We start from the raw sequence: 15807 nt of genomic DNA, 5'->3' as shown, positions 1-15807 counted from the left end.
ATTAATTGTATTTTAAATGAACATTATTAATAAAATTAGAAAATAATTGCATAAGTAAAAATTTAAATTAATCAATCATAAAAATTGTTAAAAATAATACTAAATAAATAATTATATTTAATTCTATTAATGAGGAAGGTGAGTTGATGTCAATGAATATTATTATTCAAAATAGTTGAGGTTATATATATATATATATATATATATATATATATATATATATATATATATATATATATATATAACCTCAACTATTTTGAATAATAATATATATTTTTACACTAATTATATATATATATATATATATATATATATATATATATATATATATATATATATATATATATATATAACCTCAACTATTTTGAATAATAATATATATTTTTGAATAATAATATATATTTTTACACTAATATATATATATATATATACATAATATTTTTACACTAATTTATATATATATATATATATATATATATATATATATATATATATATAAATTAGTGTAAAAATATTATGTCAAAGTTAATGTCAATAACATAACCATTATAACCATATATTTTTCAATATTCTAACAATAAATTATTAACCTGCACCGTGCAACGCGCTGGAATGCGTCTACTCATACATACTTATAAAGCTAGCATTTTTTTTTGAATCCCATGCATTTGAAACCCCATTTTTTAACTTCCTCAAACCACATTCATTTGAAACCCTTTTTTTTAACTAATGCAACTCAAAAGTTTTGTTAATTATGATTTAACACTCAAAATTTTTATAACTTATATTATGTTTAATTAGCATTTAGTGAAAAGTTTACTATAAAAATGCCAATCTTTTGTGTCTTTTGTGTTATATAAAATCTTACATGTAAGAAGGATTTGAAAATATTGTGATTCAAAAGTTTTCATATAGTTGAAACATTCACGATCCAAATATGATGATTTGAAGAAATGAGTTATATCGCATCGATGGTAATTGTAATATGATTTTTTTTTCAACCAAAACAAATGAAGTTTTTCTATTCTTTTTTTTATATTCAGTTTCTCATTTAATCTTTATATGTGATTTGTGTCTATTACTCAATCTTGAATGTGACTCTCCAAACATCAATGTTTTGTTTGGAATATCTTTATGATTCTTCTTTTTCAAGAAAAATATATTGATTGCAAGTTAGTGAAGAATTGTCATCAAGTTTCTATGGTTGAATGGTGTTAAATGAAGAAAGAATAAACATAAAATGAATATAGGTTTTTTTGTTTGAGCAAAGTTGACGAATGTTAGTTTTTTCTTTTGATTTAAATGTATGTTTATGTAACATCTTTATTTATATATTCAACCACCCAATGCTCTTATTTATTTGATTGTAGTTTTGTATTTTGATTATGTTTATTTTCTATTATTTTTTTGTTGGGTTATCCTACACAACATATTTAAAAGACAATATTTAAAAGATAACATAATTTTGAACATTTGATATGTAATTATGATAGACAATATCTAAAAGTTGCAGTTCATATTTTTGTTCATACGTTTTGTTACCCGTTATATTATCATTCATTTGATATATAATTTACACAATTTTAAACGGCTTATAAAATTATCAAATAATTGTATATCACAATGACTTAAAAATTAAACTATAATGTTTAATAAAACTAATATGTTAACTATATGTTTGCTTTACTACTAACATTTTGTTTCAAAATAGAAATATTAAACAATAATTTGGTAAAAATTATTATTTTAAATATATAATTTTATTCTCGTGCAACGCGCGGAGATTCGCCTAGTTTAATATATTCATTTGAATCAACGATTATAATTTCACATATATATATATATATATATATATATATATATATATATAATTTATCAATAATTATTAGTTTTTTTTTATTTTTTTATAAAAGCTTAATTTATTTTATAACCTACTATTTTATTTTATATGAACATGAAAACAGATAGTAATAATATTTAATTTTTATAACTTGCTGACGCCATCAACTAATTTTAAGAATATAAATAATCGAATATTATATTGCAAGGTCTTTTTCGAGTGAAAAAGAGAACTGAATCTCTTCAATTATTCTCGTGTGCCCATTCACGAAGGTTTTCTTCCCCATCCCCTCTTTCAAACCCTTGCAGAGAAGGTATGAGAATCTTTCTCACTTTTCATGCATCCTTCTTTACAGATGTCATTATATGCATGATACTTTGTTGTAAGCAAATGCATTTGAGGCATCTTTTCGATTAATTTCACATTTGGGTTTTTTTTTGACAGAATTCGCAGTTTGGATTGATCATCGGGAAAAGAAAACCCTAAGAATCGACGGAGCTAGGTTTTTTTCTCACTTGGTTAGTCTCTGAAAATTTCCTCTTGTTTTGTTTGTTTGCATGTCTAGATATATAATTTCGTTAGCGTTTGCTCTTATCTTTCGAGGATTGTTCTCATTCAATGACGCAAACCAGATCTTCAGAATTGGGGTTTTTTTAGTCGGCACAATCCATCAATTTCATTTTGTATTTGCTAATTTGAGGTCGAAGGAATTTTGCTTTCTAGACATGAGATTCCTTCGCGTGATGGTTTAAATAATATTATGTTTTCCATTTCAGTTTTAAGGGTCTATTGCTCGATACATGTTTTTGTTTTACTTTACACAGGAAAAACCAGCTTTTGTAGGTTTTACAAAAGAGTTAAAAAGCTTTACCTCGTAAGATGTTCATATGAACACTCACTAATCACAAAATGTCCGAATCAAATCTCAATATCACCAAAATTATGTTCTTGATTTATCAAATTTACATTACATTCTCACACAACACACAACACACGACCTGCAACTTGCATCTCTACCATTTACAAGATAACCAACATGTTGAGCTTATAGATTCTAGTTACTTTTTACAAATTGTTACAAATTACAACAATTTCTTGATATGATTAGATATGGAGGGATCAGGTCATGGAACAAGCAGTGTAGACATGTTCTTGAGGAACTACAAGCTTGGAAAAACACTTGGGATTGGTTCATTTGGGAAGGTGAAAATTGCAGAACATGCTTTAACAAGGCACAAAGTTGCCATAAAAATCCTCAATCGTCGCAAGATAAAAAACATGGATATGGAAGAAAAAGGTAAATAACTAAAATTGTTAGATTTACATCTCATCATCTTCAATATCTCTCTTACCATATAACAACATCTTTCTACAGTTAGAAGAGAGATCAAGATCTTAAGATTGTTCATGCATCCACATATCATCCGTCTTTATGAGGTTATAGAAACACCCTCAGATATTTATGTTGTTATGGAGTATGTGAAATCGGGTGAGCTTTTTGATTACATTGTGGAAAAAGGAAGGTTACAAGAAGATGAAGGGAGGAATTTCTTTCAACAGGTGAATGAAAACATTTGTTGTTACTTTAACCGTTTGAGTGTTTTCTTAATTTTTTATAACATAATTTCGTTTTCTTTGAAGCAGATAATTTCAGGTGTTGAATATTGCCATAGGAACATGGTTGTTCATAGAGATCTTAAACCTGAAAACCTTTTGTTAGATTCAAAATGCAATGTGAAAATTGCTGATTTTGGGTTAAGTAATATCATGCGTGATGGACATTTTCTTAAAACGAGTTGTGGAAGCCCAAATTATGCAGCTCCTGAGGTATGAATTTATGGGTTTTAAAGAAAATTAAGAAAAGTAATTAATTTTTTTTAATGTTTATGATTTTGTGTTGTGTTTTTACTTTTTAGGTTATATCTGGGAAGCTGTATGCTGGACCTGAAGTTGATGTGTGGAGTTGTGGTGTTATTTTGTATGCTCTTTTATGTGGGACCCTTCCTTTTGATGATGAAAATATTCCTAACCTCTTCAAGAAAATTAAGGTACATTTATAAATTTATAACAGTTTATTAGAGCACCTATAATAGTAATAGAATAATAGTAAAGCTTATTTATGCCACATCAGCGCCAACTCAACCAAAAACCTCAAGATATGTCCATTATAGTAAAAGCTTTTTTCTCTAAGCTTATTTATATCATTAAAATCTATATAATTAAAATAAAAATTATTTTCCAGGGTGGAATATATACCCTACCTAGTCACTTATCACCTGGAGCAAGAGATTTAATTCCAAGAATGCTTGTGGTGGACCCCATGAAGCGAATAACTATTCCTGAAATCCGTATGCACCCGTGGTTCCAAGCCCATCTCCCGCGTTATCTGGCGGTCCCACCACCTGATTCCATGCAACAAGCGAAAAAGGCAAAATTACGAAAATACCCTTTTGGTTCTTTATTAATTACATGGGCATTTAAGTAAAATTGTGTGTTTTTACTTTTTACAGACGGATGAAGACATTCTTTTAGAGGTGGTTAAGATGGGGTTTGATCGCGATACCCTCATTGAATCCCTTCGCAACCGAGTGCAAAATGAGGTAAAAAAAAATTATTTATTTATTTATTTTAAAATTTAATGGATATGCTTTTTGTTTATTTATTTATTTATGATTATTGTTTATTTTATGTAGGGTACAGTGGCGTATTATTTGCTTTTGGACAATAGGTTTCGTAACTCGAGTGGCTATCTTGGAGCTGAATTTCAAAAACCCTTGGTTAGTTTGTTTTTTTTTTTTTTTTTTTTTTTTTATAAATATGACAAAATAGGATTTAGACTGATGTCAATGAGACAAAAAGTACAAAATTTGTGGTCCCACCCAAAAAGTTGGGGAAAAAACTACAAAACTTTTGGTTCCACCTAAAAAGATGGGACAAAGACTGATGTCAATTGGACAAAAGCTGCAATTTTTTTTTGTCCTATCAAAAAAGGTGGGACAGACAGATGTCAATGAGACAAAAATTGCAAATTTTTTGATCCCACCTGAAAAGGTGTGACAGAAACTAATGCCAAATAAAAAAAGGTGTGGATATATCTCGTTTGTGTAAAAGACAAAAATGCCCTTCTCATAAAAAACATGATTTAAAAAAGCTTGTGGATATATCTTGTTTGTGTAAAAGACAAAAATGCCCTTCTCATAAAAAAACGTCCTTAAAAAGCTTGTGGATATATCTCGTTTTGTGTAAAAGACAAAAATGCCCTTCTCATGAAAACCATCCTTAAAAAGCTTGTCATGTATTCTATAAAATGGGAAAAAAGCTTTGTTTACTCATATATCTATATGGTCTATATACCTGTATCAATATTACATATATGATATGATATGATATGATATATCCAAAGTTTGTGAATTTACCGATTTGCCCTTTTGGCTGAACAAAAATACAGGATGGATTCAACCGCATGAGTTCAAACGAAGCTCCTACTTCTCCAATTATGGCACAACGCCCATCTGCTTACATGGATTATCAAGGAATGAATATTAGAAACCAAGTCGAAAGAAAATGGGCTCTTGGACTTCAGGTTAAGTTTTCTTGAAATAATTAAATAAATAAAAAAAACATTTTTTTTTTCTTAATTGTTTTTGATTTTACAGTCTCGAGCACATCCTCGTGAGATAATGACAGAGGTTCTGAAAGCTTTGCAAGAGCTGAACGTGTGTTGGAAAAAAATAGGTCATTACAATATGAAATGTAGGTGGGTCCCGGGTGTGCCAGGTCATCATCAAGGCATGGTGAATGATTCTATGCAAAGTAATCATAATTATTTTGGAGATGAGTTGACTATTGTTGAAAATGATGGTGCGTTGACTTCCCCTAATGTCGTCAAATTTGAAGTCCAGGTAATATTTTTTATTTTTATTTCAGCTATTAGCGAGTTATTTATTTATTTATGTTTTTGCATTAAGAATTATAGTGTTTGGTTTGGTATGATGGGATTGGAAGAATGGAATGGAATTGACCATTCCCAAAGGCATTTGAATTCTGACTCTTTCCATTTTGTTAATTTTCATTCTGTCCTGGATCGGAATGAAAATTGTAATGTAACACATTTTTATTTAAGTTTTTTTTTTAAGAATTTCATGATATTTAATTAAATGATAAGTTTCTTTTCTAAAAATAACTAGAAGGAATTATTTTTATTATTAACTTATTTGGGTTTTAATGAGCTTTTATTACAATTATGTTTTTGGTTTTGTAAATAATAAACTCTATAGCTATAACTAAATTACATATAGAATAGTATTACTATTAAAAGTTAAAACCATATATGTTATTTATATATAATATAAAATAAAAAAAATCATATGTAAAGTTCATTCCATTCCTACAAGCCACAACCAAATCTTTTTTGTAATTCTATTTTCTACAAATAACTAGAAAAGATTATATACATTTTATCATAATCTTATTTGGGTTTTAACAAGCATTCATTATCTATTCAATATAATCCACAATGGGGGGTATGTATTTTGGTCTCTTAACAAGAAAAAAGAACGGAATGGAATCTTGGATTCCGATTCTCCATTGGAATGGAATCCCGGATTCCGATTTTGACCTTACAAAATACCATTTCATTATTGCAGCTTTACAAAACTCGCGAGGACAAATATCTGCTTGATCTACAACGAATCCAGGGCCCACAGTTTCTATTCCTGGATCTTTGTGCTGCATTTCTTGCTCAGCTTCGTGTCCTGTAAACCTCTGTAAAACCCTAAAAATAAATATGAAGGAACACAACACAACTAAACTACCTGCTTTCTCCTTGGAGTTGGACTCTTCCCTCCCTTGTGAAGAAAAGCTATTATGTTATGATAGACCAATGTAATGTAAATATCTCTCTCTCTCTCTCTCTCTCTCTCTCTCTCTCTCTCTCTCTCATTTAGGTAAGGGTAGGCGACTCTTGTGACTTGTGAGCCAATCTTTTTGCTGACTCACTACGCCTCAAATACCAATCTACTTTATTTTCTCACTTTTTATATCAATGTAAAATGATAATACTTTGCTAGAGTCTATCATTATCAATGTTGTTTAATGCCTTTCTTTTTGTTAAATTTGTTTGATGCTTATCTTAATGTTATGAATGACTGATATATTGAATAGTAGTACAAAACTATTTAATGCATTTCCGTTTTCTCTCAACTTGATAACAATAAAAAGAAATGGGACAATTTGATCAATTTTCACGATATATCATGACACTTCACGATAGATGGATAAAGTGGCTCAAGAATCATTTTAGTAAACATTAAAATTTACATTAATAGACTTGGTATTCTGGGTATAGTCATTTTAGAAACATTTTTAATACGTTATTACACAGCGAAGTCTACTAAAATTTTGGCATTTATCTTACACGACCTTTGTAATATGTTATTTTGTAAGCACTAAGCTTTGTAATACGAAATGCAGCTTTGTAATACGAAATGCAATGTATGAATGTTGATGTGTCAATGATATAAGAATATCATCAATTAATATGAGGAGAATACTCATTGGAATTCGATCAATGACATAAGAAAGGAGGAATCTCTATTATTGGATTCTGGATAATCCAGTTTTGAATTTCTTTTATATTGGAATCGGATCCGGGTTTTGCCGTATCGGTTGGAGATTATTGGATTCCAAAAATATAACAAACTGATTTTTTTTTTCCGGATTTTGGATGGAAATTATAGGATTTTTTCGGATAAAAAAACCATCCCCAAAATTGGATTTCAATTTTCAAGGTATTTGATTCAAAATGGCAGATGGTATTATCCATACCCAATTCAAAACTGTCTAATCTTATTATTTGAACCCGGTTTAAAAAAAACCCGGATAGGATTGAATTTCAAAATTTTGAACAAATTTTTTGTGTACCTACCTCAATGTTAAAGGATAAAGGAATAATTGTTTGAGATGTTATTGTTCATGAAAAATAGTAATGTATTCGGGCTTAAGAAAAAGACTAGTCTATATCCTTAATTGGAATTAAGACTGAAAGAGAACTCATTAGTTAAAAGGAAAAATAGTTTATTTATTTCAAAAAAATAGTTGTTTAAGAACGACCTTGCAAGATCATTCAAGCAGGCACTAAATTACTAATAGCGGCATCGGCTAAGGAAAATGGAAATGCCCTAAACCTTAATTTGATATGGTCTTAGATAGTAATATGTGATTTCATAGCATAACATACCCCATCTAAATCTTTTGAGGTGTCTGTGTGGATCACCATCCTATAGTCCATTATAGGTAATAGAAAAATGAGCCTAATACAAAATTTTAAGGATCTATTTTTTATTTTTGCTCAGGGCCTTTAAATCAACGGACCTGGTTGGGATTGTTGGCTATTTTGATAATCAAAACATAAACGCGAAAGCATAAAGTTTGGATCTTTAATCTCGAATCTGATTAAAAGAAAGCTTAAACAATAAGAACGATTACATACCTTGTTCCTTTGAGATTTTCGGATATGGAGACTAGGATTAGTTTTCCAATTGATCTCAAGAACCCTCTCTAAAATCCCACAGCAAACCCTAAAACGAAATTCTTGTATATATTTTTGTATATCGTAAATCTGCTTCTCATCACGTATTTATATAGATGGAGATATAACCGAATGTGAGTAATATTAAGAATTCAGGAGATATTGAGTCAAACAGGGAACTCAACCCACTAGATAAACATGATAAGTGTATATCTTTATTTATTAATAAAATTGGTCAATCAATAATTTTATATAATTTTCATAAAAATATAAAATTAATGATAACATTATTTATATATATTTATTTGTGGTCCTAAAATATCCAACATAGATAGGTTGGGATAACTAATGCATAAAGGGTGTTAGGAGACATTCGGTGTTGTTGACTCTCGCAATGTTCTTTCATCGGCCATAATAAGGCTTGTGCATGGTGATTCAAGTTTCTTACTTTCAAAATCAATTTTCGATGTGGTTGATTCATGTATACTTTGCTTGAAAATGATATATCTTCCTAATTGTTGATAATAACCGGTGACGATGACAGGGCAAAGGATTCGACGAAGCTTAACTCGTTTCTTTAGTCTCCTGATTGATTTTTGATTTTCGTATCAACTTCAAGTAGTGCACTTATATGAAAATATTGCGACATAAAACATTTATTTTTTTGTATCCCGACAAAAGTGTCAATTTATTAGATGTCAAATCTGTAACATCCCAAAAATAAGACTCAAAAATTTCATTTTTGATTTAATAAAAACATTAATCCAAACATTACAACCCCACAAGATCAAAGTATGTCACTACATCAAAACATATCATAGTAAATCTCAGAGTGCAAAAAAAGATGGTGTGTGCATTGCAATCATCCCGGGCTCTTCCCTTTCGCTCCGGAAGTACCTGAAACATAAACTGAAAACCGTAAGCACAAAAGTTAGTGAGTTCCCCAAAATACCACATACCATACATAAATAAACACATAATAGGACCGCCTAATGAGTGTAACGGGCCCCGTCCACACTCGTATAACGTGCCCCACCCACTGAGTATAACGGGCCCCGCCTAATAAGTATAACGGGCCCCGCCCATACTCGTATAATGGGCCCCACCTAACATATAAGCATATACACATACAAGAGTCACACAGACATCTAGTATCCTAGCATAACTGATCATGAGCCGACATTGGTGCCTTAGACCCACTAAACATGGTAAGGAAACTCACCTTACACTGCTGAATCTCACAGATAAATCTCTGGCTGCTAGCCCGCTAAAATCCTCATGCTATCAATCACGAATAACATTCAATTAATAATTGGACCCCGACTCAAACTAAGAGTCCAAACTAGGTTAAAAGACATTTTTACCCTTTCCTAAATTGGCCCAAGGCCAAAGCCCGATCCAAATGTCCAAAAAGCCTAAATTACAAAATAATCATCCAAGGCCCAAATATGGCCCAATTTTCCAAATTGGGCCCAAACCCCCTCATGGGCCTTTAACCAAAGGTTCAATAAAATATCAATAGCCCAACAAGAGAATTTTGGTGACCCAACAAAGCCCAAGACAACCTAAGTCCAACATGGCCCAATACCGAGAAGCCCACATAACCAAAGCCCATTGCTGAGTACGCAGGGCGTACTCAACTCGCACTCTTAGCGTACTTGCTTAAGGGCTTGTACGTACAACGTACTTGCTTGTACGCCCAACGTACTCCACCCTCTTAACCAACTTCCTCATTCAGCTCTTAAACAGTTAAGACTTCACTCCAACACTTAGATCTGACTTCCTTAAGGTGGTTTATCATGTAACGTTGCCAACTTTGCGTGTATGCATGGCTTAATGAGGCTTTTAGAGCTCAAAAGAGCTTAACAAATGACTTAACACATGCATGGGACCCCAAATACCATAAAGCTTGCCTTTTTATGGACAAAGGGACCTAAAGGATCCTAGATCTACCATCAATCACTTCTGGAGTGAATCAGGAGGCTCAACAACCCAACCATGGACTCAAAAGTACCAAAAATGGCACCAAACTAGATCTAGCAACATGGATTGGCAAAATGGAAGCTTTTTACCTCACAAGGGAAGCAAATGAAGAACAAATCTCAGATCTTCAAGCTGCAAGCATAACTCCAAGAGGTTCACTTCTTCTCCTTTACAAGCACCCAAAAATCACACTTTAAGGCTCAAACTCTCAAGATCTCACTTAGGGTTCGATTTTTTGGACAAGAGGGGATAAAGACTATCTAAATATGGTCATCACAAGGTTTAAATAAGATGCAACACCCTAAAATTAGGGTTTCATATCTGCTCACGTGCGCCCATCGTACTCCACGTATCCCAACGTACGTGGATAAGCTCCACGACCAAACCCCAACTAGTATGCCAAATGTACATTATAGTACGCCTCGCGTACTAACCAAAAGGACCAAACTTGTAACATCCTAAAAATACGGTCCGAAAATTTCATTTTAAATCATTAATAAAAAACATAGTTATCAACCATTTCATTCATAAACCAAAATCGTTATATCAAAACAGAGTATCATCTCAAAACATGTTCTTTTTGTCAGAGTAAACATCCCAGGCTAAAACTCCTTGGTGTGTGCCATGCAGTCACCCCGAGCTCTTCCCTCCGTTACCGAAAATCCCTGAAACCAAAACTGAAAACTGTAAGCACGAAGCTTAGTGAGTTTCCCCAAATCTACCACATACCATATACATAGTCACATACTGCAAACATTGGGCCTAGCCCGCTACATCGGGCCCCGCCCGGCATCAGGCCCCGCATGTCTCTAGGCCCCGCCCGTCTCCGGGCCTCGCCCACTATACATATCTGTATCTACTAGACGTCGTCTGTCTATAGTCCCCGCCCGTCTCCGGGCCCCGCCCACTATACACATATAACTATAACATATAAGCATGCTAATACATAACAAACAATCGCTATGCTATAACTGCTAGTCTCAAGGCCCCGCCCCTACTCTACTACTAATGAGATATGGAACCCCGTCCACATTCGGCTAGTGATAAGATACAGGCCCCCGCCCACACTCATCTCCCTACCAAGCCCATACAAGTAACACAAAGACAACAAGTATAACTAAACATACACTACTGCCTTGGGTACCACCCGTCATCGGACCAAAATCTGGAACATATAAACTGCATCGGGCAAACCCCAACATCGGATCTAAATCCGGTCTACACTAACATACACACTATTAGGCCGACATTGGTGCCTTAGACCCGTTCCTATTGGAGAAAACTCACCTCACAAGCTGACAGTAGAAACCTGCGAATAACCCCTCGTTGCTAGCTGGCAGATCCTCGAACTGCTGATCACTCGACTCCCCGAGCTATCAATTACCAAAATGACACTTAGACCAAAATACCCTCCAAAAGTCAAACCAAAACAACCCTGGTCAAAGTCACAGTCAACGGTGAAAGTGAACGCTCCAAGTTGACCAAACTCGCCGAGTTGCTCCTTCAACTCGCCGAGTCCAATAAGTCAAAATCCTGAGATCGCGATCCAACTCGTCGAGTCAACCCCTGAATCGCCGAGTTCACTGGCTACTCAAGGTCGCGATTTATCGAGTCAGCTCGTCGAGTCAGCCCTCAGACTCGCCGAGTCCCAGCATAACCAAAACGTGATAATACACTTAGACTCGTCGAGTCTATCCCTGGACTTGCCGAGTCCCCCAGTCTGATTGGCCATCTTAACAAATTAAGCCCTTACACTTCAGATCCAAACCCCAAACTTCGTCTACATGCTGAAGATGACCTCATGAGGGTAAAGTTTCCAACTTTACCCACTCCTAATCCTTCTTAATGGGTTAAGCCAAACCCTAGCTCCTTAAGACATAACTCTAGGTCCCAAAAACTCTTATTACTCTAATCTAAGGCATAACAACTTAGATCTAGGCCTTATACACCAGAAGGACACATAAAGTCTTTGCCTTTTCTTCCAAGCATGGCCTTTTGAGGCTTAAACGGCCATAACAACTCCTTAAAGCTTGCATGAGGGTTCCAATGGCATAAAGCTTGCATCTTTATGCCTTAACCACTCTTAGGGACTCCAGATCTGAAAAGGATCTTTGCTTGGGACATCCTTGTCCCATAGATCAAGCTCCATGGACCAAAAATCTCATAAAGTGGACATAAAGAGATCTAAGAAGCTATAAGTCAAGATGAAGACTTGATTACCAGAAAATGATGGAAATGAGATAGTGTTGCTGGATCTACAAGTTCCTCCTTGAACCTTCAATCTCCTTCTTCTTCTTCTAGCCTCCAAGAACACCGAAACACTCAAGAATGGCTCACACACTCACCAAATGATCTAGGGTTTTAAGTTCTGGACAATGGGGGTTGGGAATGGAACCAAGAGGAGGAGAATAAGATGCTCTAGGTTTAACATGGATAAACTAAATCAGACATAGTTTATATATATTGACTTTGCATGAAATCTGAATCCGTAAAACAAGTAATAAAGATCCCAAATTATTCCCATAATAATTTGAATGGTTTGAGAAGTTTTCACGCTGTTCTGAAAACTATGTAATTATATTTAGAAAACGTCCCTTATGCTCCGCATGTTACAAAAGGGATACAGTATCTAAAGTTTGACAGAAAATCGTATAATTACATCAGTTTTTAAGTTACAAAAACCTTTATGATTTGCTTGTATTCCCCCCCTGAAAAACATGAAAAACTCGGAAAAGTGTAGGGGTATGAACTCACCAGACGAGAAATGTGTCGGATAGGATGCTAAGTGTCAATTTAGAGCTTGAACACGCGCGAGGATCCTATGTAACATGAGGAGATACATAATTGTATCTAATTAGACATTGAACTACTAATTAAGTAAGATAATACACCCGAGGCACGAAAACACTTTATTTCAAGTGTTAGGAATGATTCGGGTTGCATCTAAGGAGTGTTGGGCCTTGATATGGAGTTTACTCTTCAAGTGTAAGCCCTTAGGGGTGTTTACGGTCCAAAGACCATATCCCCCATGAGTTTACGGCCGTAAACTCATGGGAATGGTGCATTTGGGTGTTTCAAGGTCTCATGCTTCACAAGGAAGGGTTCTAGGGTTGATTCAAGGGCTTAGGAAGTGTTTGGGGCTTGGAATGGACCCTTTATGGAGTTTACGGTTTCTGAACCACTCCTTGGGGAGTTTACGGTCGTAAACACATGGGTTTACGGCCGTAAACTCATGTGTGTCCATTTTTCATGTGTTTTGGTGGTTGTAGGTAATGCATGCAAGGTTCTAGACCCAAATGTAAGCCATACAAGGTGTTAAGGGCACTTAAACACCCTTTGGAGGTGTTTACGGTTTTTGGGAGACCTTCCCAAACCGTAAACTCATGTTTACACTTCTCAAGCCATGTTTTAGGGTTCTAAGATCATTCAAGTAAGCTTCTAGGTCATTAGTCAAGCATTGGAAAGGTTTTTGGGGCATCAAAACCCCTTTTTAGGGTGTTTACGGTTCATGAATGTTCATGGACCGTAAACTCATGTCTAGTCCCATAAAGACATGATTTTGGTGTTCTAAGTTCATGCATGCAAGTTTCTAAGCCATAGCTAAACATTAGAAGAGGTTTGAAAGGGTTTTGGGGCTTCAAAACCCCCTTATGGGAGTTTATGGTTTTGGAAGGTGTTCCCAAACCGTAAACACAAGTTTTTGGGGTTTTTGAGAGTTTAACCCATAGATTTGCATGCATGTTAAGTTAAACAACAAGCTAGGAAGGATTACTTATGATTTTGGAGCTTGAATGAGGTGATTCTTGATCAAAACCCGATTTTTAGAGAGAGAGTAGAGAGAGAAAGTTCCAAGGTGGGTGAAAAGGTTCAAATGGAGTCCACTCAACTCTTATATGGGGTTGAGTCCACGGTTAGGTGGGGACACCCCCAATCCCGACATTAAACGGAGTTTAAGATTTTACCCGATTAAGTGACCGTAACCCGACTTAGTCGTAAACTAGAAATTTTTCCAAAGGATTATCGAGGGAATTTTATGTGATTTTATTGATTTCCTACACGTAGGAAATTATGACAATAACCCTAGATGAATTATTTAACTTAAAAGTTAACGGACAATTTTAATAATAAAATAAATTTTATTAACGGAAAGGGTTATAGTGACAGAATAAATTTCGGGTTGTCACATCATCCCCCGTTAGAGGGAATTTCGTCCCGAAATTTAAGATACAAATCATGGATTTGGAAAGAGATGCGGATATTTCTGTTTCATCGAGTCTTCGCGCTCCCAAGTGAATTCGGGTCCCCGCTTGGCATTCCAGCGAACCTTCACTATCGGGATGCGGCTTTGTTTCGTTCGTTTGATTTCTCGATCCATGATTTCGATTGGTTCTTCCACAAAGTTCAGATTTTCGTTGATCTTGATCTCATCAAGAGGGATCACAAGGGTCTCATCGGAAAGACACTTTTTAAGATTAGAGACGTGGAAGACAGGATGGATATTGCTAAGTTCATGAGGTAATCGGAGTTTGTTGGCTACGGGACCGATCCTAGCGAGGATCTCGAAGGGTCCTATGTATCTTGGATTCAGCTTTCCATGTTTTCCGAAGCGTATCATGCCTTTCCAGGGTGAGACTTTCAACAGGACACGGTCTCCAACCTGGAATTCCAAGGGTTTTCGTCGTTTATCGGCGTAGCTCTTTTGTCTATCTCGGGAGGCCTTAAGTCATTCTCGGATTTGTACGATTCTTTCGGTGGTTTCGCGGATGATTTCTGGACCAGTGAGAGTGCTGTCAGGGACTTGTCCCTTGACCAGCTGCGTGTCGCCCACCTCAGCCCAGCACAGAGGGGATCTGCACTTGCGGCCATAGAGGGCTTCGAAAGGCGCAGCCTTGATGCTGGTATGGTAGCTGTTGTTATAAGAAAATTCAACCAAAGGAAGATGAGTGTCCCACGATGCGCCGAAATCGATGACGCAGGCTCTCAACATGTCTTCCAAGGTTTGGATGGTCCTCTCACTCTGTCCATCTGTTTGAGGATGGTAAGCCGTGCTCATATCCAGCTTAGTTCCAAGAGTCTTCTGTAGTGACTGCCAGAATCTCGAAGTGAACCTGCTATCCCGATCGGAAATAATGGACACAGGCACACCGTGCAGTCGGACTACCTCTTGGATGTAGATTCGCGTGAGTCTCTCCATTTTGAAGTTTTCCTTGATAGGAAGGAAGTGAGCGGATTTGGTTAGTCGATCGACAATTACCCAAATGGCGTCGTACCCACTCGGAGATTTGGGTAGTTTGGTAATGAAATCCATAGTAATCCTCTCCCACTTCCATTCAGGTATCTCTGGTTGTTGGAGTAGACCGGAGGGTTTCTGATATTCGACCTTCACCTTGGCGCAAGTCAGGCACTTGCCCACGAAGGTAGCGATCTCCGCTTTCATGTTTGGCCACCAGTATAG

General features: G+C 35.1%; 1 protein-coding gene across 1 annotated transcript; it reads left to right on the top strand.

Annotated features, from left to right (window-relative positions):
• The first annotated feature begins 2061 nt into the window (after positions 1 to 2061).
• On the top strand, positions 2062 to 6939 carry LOC145167066 (SNF1-related protein kinase catalytic subunit alpha KIN10-like). The gene is made up of 12 exons (XM_079086151.1): positions 2062 to 2153; positions 2285 to 2358; positions 2949 to 3137; positions 3216 to 3400; positions 3485 to 3667; positions 3757 to 3888; positions 4083 to 4268; positions 4351 to 4440; positions 4534 to 4617; positions 5289 to 5423; positions 5497 to 5742; positions 6487 to 6939. The coding sequence occupies exons 3-12, from the start codon at positions 2951 to 2953 to the stop codon at positions 6598 to 6600; spliced, it is 1542 nt and encodes a 513-aa protein (XP_078942277.1). The 5' UTR covers positions 2062 to 2153; positions 2285 to 2358; positions 2949 to 2950; the 3' UTR covers positions 6601 to 6939.
• The last annotated feature ends 8868 nt before the right edge of the window (positions 6940 to 15807 follow it).

This window comes from Lactuca virosa, chromosome 3 (assembly GCF_052849685.1).
Source record: "Lactuca virosa cultivar CGN04683 chromosome 3, Lactuca_virosa_CGN04683_v6, whole genome shotgun sequence".
Classification (NCBI taxonomy): Eukaryota; Viridiplantae; Streptophyta; class Magnoliopsida; order Asterales; family Asteraceae; genus Lactuca; species Lactuca virosa.
The sequence above is the reverse complement of the archived record's forward strand: the minus strand, read 5'-3'. Positions and strand labels throughout refer to the sequence as shown.